The 8,715-nt window shown below is 31.4% G+C and overlaps 1 protein-coding gene across 1 annotated transcript; it reads right to left on the bottom strand.

The window, feature by feature from the left end:
- Positions 1–740: 740 nt before the first annotated feature.
- LOC134693294 (frizzled-4-like) lies at positions 741–6,469 on the bottom strand. Its single transcript, XM_063554041.1, has 4 exons — positions 6,059–6,469; positions 4,160–4,399; positions 3,506–3,616; positions 741–2,047 (listed from the first exon to the last, which is right to left on the bottom strand). The coding sequence occupies exons 1-4, from the start codon at positions 6,273–6,275 to the stop codon at positions 2,037–2,039; spliced, it is 579 nt and encodes a 192-aa protein (XP_063410111.1). The 5' UTR covers positions 6,276–6,469; the 3' UTR covers positions 741–2,036.
- Positions 6,470–8,715: the final 2,246 nt, after the last annotated feature.

The raw sequence follows: 8,715 nt of genomic DNA, 5'->3' as shown, positions 1-8,715 counted from the left end.
TTTGAAAATAATTGAAAATCTTTGTTATTTTTTCATAGTTAATGAGAAAAAGGTGCCGATGTTAAAAGAATGAAAACCCAGAGATAGTAATTTCCTGTCAAATTTCAATTGCTTATATCTCGTAAGCATGCACACGGACCCTTATTTTTTCTGCTTTTTTAATTCCAATGTACTATCAATTAATAACAGTCTTTTAAAGCGCTTGATATGTTGAAACAGAGTATCAAAAATCCTTAAGATTGGCACTGACCATTTAAATTGATTCATTGGTCAAAAGTTAAGTCTTATGAATGAATAATTGCTGTTGTCACATTCAAAACTTTTTTAATTGGAAATATTATAGTGTTTGTGTCGGAAATTAGATTTTTGTTGAATTTATTCACATCTTTTCATTATTATCATTATTAAATGATTATGATTATAATTTTAAAAAAAGTTTCTAGTAGTTAACCGTAGTTAAACTCTTACAAGTGCATTACCGTATTTGTCTCATTTCCGTTGGTTACCGATTCTAATTTATTCAATCATTTAGATATATTTAAGTCAATTTTGAAAGTAAAAAAAAGAAGTAAGTCGTTCGATAGATTGTTTTTTTTAAGTTAAAATCTGTGGACTATAAAAGTTCATTTTATTTTTTTTTTAAATTTAAAAAAATTAATTTGTTCGTTCGTAATTTCTAATACTAATTGGCACATATCAAAGATTTCAAGATTTTATTCATAACCTCAGACACATACTTATGTACAAGAGGACAATATATACAAACATATTAAGATAATACATAGCGAGACAGAACAAACGAAACACAAATACATAGTATATTTTAAAAGACAATTGGTATAATTAGATTAAGTATTTTATGATTTTCTTCACGAAAATTGATAATTTCCTTTGAACTTGTACGTAACATATAGATAACAAGCCAGTGAATTTGTTCTTGCTTGGATTCATTACATAGTAATTTGGTATAAACTTTGATCTAAGAGCAGAAACATCAGCATTTTTACAGGTAAACAATATATGAAACTCATCCCCTATTCCCTCATTACATAATCTACATATCATATTTTCCCTCGCGATCCCCACCCATCTACCCGTCTCAATAGGTAACTTCAAATTCGAGCATCGAAGTTCAGATATGTAATATCTGTCCTTGGGTAGTAATCGCGATAGATACGGTTCCAAACCAAACTCGAGTTTGAATGAAGAATAGAATTCGCCCCTAGATGCATTATGTATCTGCGAGAACCAATGCTGATAGTACTGATCTGTTAATCGCTGTTCAATCATACTTTTTAACCAATCAATATTAACAACTAATTGATCGTTCCATATAAAACTAAGACCTGTATCATCACATATAGATTTTACATATTGAATCCATTTAAATTTGGTAGGATTAGTTTCATGTAGATTATTCATAAGTCTTACAAGGATATTTGACAGTTTGCTCTCTGTTTTAAAAGTTCTGCACCAAAATGATGCCATCCTAAGTTTTTATAGAGATATCAAACGGAACCCGACCTAATTCCCCGTAAACCATATTATTTGGTGTACTATTCCGAACACCAAGAACATTTTCACAGAATTGCAAATGCATTTTCTCAATATTCTGTTTATTTTCATCAAAAGACGGTAGATGTTACCAAGGATTTTGTGTACTGTAAAATGTTTTGCCTGTCTGCCTAGCCTCCAATCATCTGACGGGTTTTGTTTAAACAAATTTGTTTAAAGTGGATTGTGAAACAAGTTATTGCAATTTATATTAGTCCCTTTCCAAATTGCGGGTGCGAGTGCTGCCTTGTAGCGACACGAACCTGCTCTTTTTTGAAATCTACAATGGTGTCTTTTACGTGCAAGAGATATGTCTCTCTCTTAACACAAATCAGCCATTCATCGTCATTGAACATTTTAAGAAGTTTTGTCAAAAGATAATGTACAATTCAATATGTATTATAAAACATCACATAATTTATTTATCATAAAGCTTGGTACTAGCATTTCTTCTTATTTTTCTGTTCCAATCCGTTTTCCATTTATGGTGTATCTAAAATAATAATGAAAAAATGAGATCATTGATTTTTAAAAGACAGTTCCAAATTTAAATTGAATAATATTTTTATTACTTTATATAAAAGATCTATCATGTTGATTGGCAGACAATAATCATGTGATGAAAAATTTTTGGTAGTTTTCCTTATCAATTTTGAAAAAGAATTAAAAAAATTATGAAAACCACCAACTTTGAAGTTAAATGTTCGTTCCCTAATAATAAAATGTGGTCTTGAAGTCATAAAATTTTCAAGTCAGTTATTTGTACTCATAATCCAAAATCAACCAATCAAAATGTTGGATTTCGTGTTTTGAGCTTGATTTTTTTTTTGTGCTCCTAGCACTGAACAAATCTTGACTTCAACCCGTGGCATGACTGCCAATGTAACAACTTTCAACCAACGTCCAAATAACGTGAATATATAAGTATAGATCTCTGTGTGGCCTTCAACAACGAGTTAAACCCATATCATAAAGTCAGCTATAACAGCACAATGTATTTTAACAATCCAAATGAGCAATCCAACGGCCTGACTTATGACAAATTAATACAGTTAATAGAATAATAATTCTGACAAACAAACAATGACCAACGATATCTGCTGCATTACAAATAAAAAAAAGAGAAGATTTAGTATAATTGCAAAAGTGACAACATTCCGGAGAGGCACACACACACGGTGATTCTAGGTTATTAAACAGAAAACACATTATGAAATTCAGTTAAATAAGGCTTAACACATCCGATCGATACAAAAGCTCATAAAAACGTCAAAGACGCCAAAACACAAATATATACAAGAGGATGTGGTATGAGTGCCAATGAGACAACTCTCTCATCCAAGTCACAATTTGTAAAAGTTAACAACTATAGGTCAAAGTACGGTCTTCAAAACGGAGCCTTTGTTCACACCGAACAGTAAGCTATAAAGGGCACACATAATGACAACGTGTTAAACAATTCAAATGTCTAACCAAAGACGTATATTATATATGTTAGTTATACGTCCTTGGTCTAACCTATATAAAAAAAAACGAGAAACACTTATGAATCACACCAACAAATGACAACTACTGAACATAAGATTATTCCAGATAAAGTACAGATTTCCTGGATGTTTAAATGAAGTGCAACATCTATAACAAGACGTGATCGCCACGATAAATTTTCAACAAGGAGAATACATATTCAACAGAGTGGGTTTTTTTTTCTTTTACAAAATACGAGCGCTATTTATCATGACCATTGTTCAACCATCTTATTAGTTAATCAAATGAAAATGTATCATAAAAATATATTTATCGGAATTGAATGCATTCTTTTTTTTTTTTAAATAATGCTGTAAAGGCGTTGAAATACTCACTGTTCGAAACGCAACCACGCTTAATAAAAATATGCTTCGTTCAATACTTTTACACCAAAATCTAAACATGTTCTGTAATGTTTACTTACTTTGTATTGAGATACAGTTTGATGTTGAGCCTCGTTTTGGAAATAAACTACATATCGTTTCAGCCATCTCAAAATTAGGTATCTGATTAACTTTGCATTTGATTATCACCTCTGCAAGGGAAAATCATACGAAAACTGTCAAAAATTAAAAATAATAAGTAGGTATCTGATTAACTTAGATTATTTATCATCTTCTAAAGGAAATAATAAGAAAACTGTTAATACATATGATAAATAGATATTTGATTAACTTTGAATTTAATTTAAAAATCTGAAAGAGGAAATCATAAGAAAACTTACAAAAACAAAGTTCATCGTTTCAAAATTTCCGAGAGGTTTTGCCAAATTAAGCTACGATCATATTATATTGGTAGGGTAGGGTACATGTGATTGAACCCTTAAGATTAATTATAAGCTATAGAAATCCATATATATCTATTAGGTTACACAAGGATTACATTAATTCTTATCTATTCATGATCATGACGACTGAATATAATCATATAACATTGGGGGGGGGGGGGAATCCGCATTTTACTTATTAATGGACTTGAAGGCCGTGCGGTGACCTATAGTTGTTAATTTCTATGTCATTTTTGTCTCATTGACAATAATACCACGTCTTCTTTTTTCTATATATAGAAACATGTATACCTCTACAATCTTCTTGACAAGGGGGCACCGTTTTACCATTTATACAAAGCGGAATCATTGTTGCACAACCAATCATTTCAGCGGATGCTTTCGGTATAGGACATGAAACAGTGTTTGTAAATATCTGTGTCAGAGCATTTTCAGCTTCCGCTAAACGAGCGTGTCCAATATAATTCGGAAACTTAGTGGAATTGAAGCCGTATTTTTCACAGTTAATGCTTTTAACTGGAACACATTGAGCTAAAAAATAAAAGATCAAAATAAATTATATGTTTTTAACACTGTCATATATAAGCTGATGTAGATCGTTAGTTTTTTCGTTCGTTTTACATTTGTTTTACCGGGGCCTTTAACAGCTGATATTGCGGTATCGGTTTTGCTCATTGTTGAAGGTGATCTATTATTGTTAATTTCTGTGTCATTTGGTCTCTTGTGGTCATTTGCCTTTTTTGGAAATCATACCACGAAATCAGATGCAGAGGTTAGTAAGAAATATAACCTCATCAACCTTGCCCGACGGATGTCACGCGTGAAGTAGAATCCGCTTACCCTTCCGGAGCACTTGATAGCACCCCCATTTTTTGTTGTAGTTCGTGTTGCTTAGTCTTTAGTTTTCTATGTCGTGTCTTGTGTACTTTTGTTTTTCTGTTGGTCTTTTCTGTTTTAGGCATGGCTTTGTCAGTTTATTTTCGATCTATGAGTTAAAATGTGCCTCTGGTATATTTCGCCCCTCTTTCGTATACTCATGTTTGATACATTTGTTATTTTTATCATTAACATATACAATTATTCATTGTATAACCTGTTGTAGTGGTTATATATATTACCAACAGGGAATTGACACTTGGGGCATTGACACTTGGGGCATTGACACTTATAATATATTCCGACTTAATTTAGAATAGGATATCAATCCATTGTTAACCAATCAGAGGTCTTTGCAACACATTTATAATTCATTATTACCTATATCAAAAAATCGTTCATTTGCATAATAAATTATTTTCATCCAATTCTTTTGTTGTTTTTTTTTTTATTTATTTATTTGTTGTTTGTTAACTTTCAATTACTATATTCTTCCATTATGGTTAACCTAATGTTCGATTACAGTCTGACTTTTCTTACTCTTATCAACAGTCTTTGAAAATTAATTTCTGCTTTTTAAAGGAGTTTTTAAATTTAAGATTCATATAAAGATGATTGTTCTTAAAGGAGTTTTAAAATTTAAGATTCATATAAAGATGATTGTTCTTGTCCTACAACATAATATTCATGGTATGATAAATTACCATAATGTCTCATTAACTGAAAAAAGTGCTTTGTCAACAAGAATGTGGTTAAAAAATACTTATATAACTAGTTCAACTTACTGTTATAAATTGAAGGGGGCATTAAATGTAGGTCGAACGAAATATCTTTTATTGCACATTTTTAAATTTCGAGAATATTGCTTGGTATTAGAAAAGTCAGACTGTAGTGATACTTAAATCAAAGAAGTGATTGGTGTTTCTTTTTGAGCCGATAGGTCAATAGCAATGTATGTATGTACTGTCATTGTCAATTTATAGAGCGCATGTACCTTTCTAGAACAGTCGAGTCATGTGACCTTAGGACTTAAATAAATACATGTTTTAAGTTTTAAAAATCTAGTAGGTTGCTATGTACATACTCATTTAAGGATATATATCAGATCATGTAATCTCTTCAGTAGTACGTAACTTATTTTTATATGCAGTAAAATAGTCTATATGTATATTAAAATACTGCTCTTGTTAAAATCTTACAGAGTAAAGAATATGGAAAATGACTTAAAAACGGAGTTTCATTTGTCAACTTGACTAGTTTACATTTAATTAGAACTGTGAAAGTTCTTAAGCACAATCTATTCTAAAAACTTACGTATAGCGCTGAATATTCCTCGTATCTGATTGCCACTTGGCATAACAAATCCGCCAGGCTGCTGTGCGTTTCCAGACATCATATTTGCACCAGGCCACTGAGGGATTCCAGTCATCATATTTCCACCTGGCATGTTAGCGCCGGTCCATTGAGCATTGCCTTGGTAACATAACATCAAAATACCAAAATAAATTTCAATATTCAATTTTGTATTCATATTTGAATGTAAAAATAGTTAAATAAAAGATTGAAAAAAAAATCCAATCTGTTACTGCGCAACTCCGTATAGTGCTATCAAAATAAAAATAAGAAGATGTGGTATGATTGTCAATCAAAGTTCAAATAAAGTTGGTTTAAGCAATTCTATGCAACCATGCGTCTTTCAACAATGTGAAATACCCATCCCGAATATTTAGCTATAAAGCCCCAAAAATATGAAAATTACGAAACAAATTTATCTTAACTTTTTTTTAATTAATGGTCATCTGTCATCATCATGTAATTACACAACTAGGATAGTTTATCCTTGTATAGTATGTTTTTTTCGTGTTAAATAGTATTTGAAACATATTTTTTTTACATTAGACCGTATGCTGGCAGATTCTGGTACTTTGTTTTGGCTGGTGCTTGTGCTTGTGCCTTTTTGGTGCATAGCTAGAATATCTATATTTATATATTTATTTTCATTACATTTATCATCTTGCACTCGATAACAAAAAAAAGTACATCAAACATTCACCTAAACCATGTTAGCTATTTGTATATATATTTTTCTAATCACCCTTAAGATATAAATCCTACATATCAAGTTATTTTGAGCAAACCTACGCGTGCACCATGTGCAGTAGAAATATGCTTGCAATCCCAGAACACCTGACATCCTCCTAGTTTTTGTAAAAAGGGAGAGGAAAGGTACCAAAGGGACAGTCAAACTCATAAATCTAAAACAAACTGACAACGCCATGGCTAAAATGAAAAAGATAAACAGACAAACAATAGTACACATGACAATATAGAAAACCAAAGAATAAACCCCACGAACCCCACCAAGAGTTTATTTGCTTAGTAATTGTCTTTAACTTTTTTACTCTTTTTTTTCAAATTTAGTCGGTCTCTGTTCGACTAGAGTGTTTTGTTCCTCCATTTGTACCTCTCACCTCTTAATAACTATACTGAATTCCACTCATACAACAAAAGGTAGTCTATGTGATACGATTGTGTCAATTTGTGTTTTGTTTTCTAAATTATAGTTTACTAATGATACTCTCTGCTGAAGTTCAAAACAACAATAAATTATAAATGTGTATATGTATTTTACATAAATATTATGGAACATTAATATACTTTTAGGTCTATGTGCTTTTTTAAAAATACAACCATATTATGGTGATTTGATTGGAACAAGATTTATTTCTGTTTACATATGAAATAAATAACAATTATCGAAAAAAAGTATAAAAAGGATAATATGATTAAATACTAATTTAATCAGAAGTGTGTATGAGATAAATTGGAAACTACATATTAGATATCGAGAGGTTGCTGGTTTTTAAATTCATATTCTACGAGGGACAATACAGATAGAGAACAATATACTTTTCTATCACAGCGATTTGTGTATTTTGAACTGATTTGTTAGCTTTGAACACCAATTTACTACTATTGTCTGCAGTTCGTTGTCTTATATATCCTGACGATGAGCTTTAAACCAGATTCAAAAAAATGTATTTCATTTTTCATTTACAAATTCATTTGTATTTTTGTTATTGATTTGTTTGCTGATGTATCAAATCTTTCAACCGAGCTTAACAGTGTGTTTACAAGTTGTGTTTCTTCATCGGGTCGAGAAGGGTTGAGTGCCCACCAACATGATACAACTACATGCCCCTGACTTGAGACAAGCACATATATAATGTTGCGAGGTTAATTTACATGTGTCTGTTAACCCTTTTTGAATTTAAATGGTATCTTAACCGTTGGTTCCTTTATCATTCTGAATAACTTCTACCATTTGCGATGTTGTTATTAGACCCAATTTCTATAATGATCATACATGGCAGCTTTCAAAAATCGAAATGGGAATTTTGTAGTTTAAGAAAACCTACTGCTCTTCCTATATTGTTATAAGTGTTTTCAATCTTATTATTTAAACGAGTATCTGTGTGCTTGAATTTTCTTTCAACTCATTGGAATGCCTGTTTTGAAGATTTCAATTTATACAATAAACGTTTTTCAAAAATTCAGGTCAACACATCTCATAGGGGATTTCCTCTATAAATCTGGCCTGAATGATCCTTTCTCAAAACTAACATCCCAACTTCCTTGTTATGCCAGGGGTGATTTGAGCCGGATCACCCCTACCAGATCACCCAGCTTGAGTTTCTTTGTTTTGCATGCTTTCCTTTGTTCTGTGACATTTTGGCGGGAAAGTCAAATTCACTACCACTTATAACTAATTAAACGGAAAAGACTATCTATCAAAAATCCAGTGTCTATGCTGAGATTCGAACTCAAGACCTTTAGCACATCAACATAAAGATACCAGCTGAAGGCTTAAACATACACTAGACATGCAATTTGTCTTCAAGGCCTCATCAGTGATGCTTGAATCAAGGAATTTAAGAAGGCCAAATAAAGTACGAAATTCCGTAGTTTTT

Source organism: Mytilus trossulus, chromosome 12, assembly GCF_036588685.1.
Source record: "Mytilus trossulus isolate FHL-02 chromosome 12, PNRI_Mtr1.1.1.hap1, whole genome shotgun sequence".
NCBI lineage: Eukaryota > Metazoa > Mollusca > Bivalvia > Mytilida > Mytilidae > Mytilus > Mytilus trossulus.
This window is presented reverse-complemented; position numbering and strand designations above follow the sequence as displayed.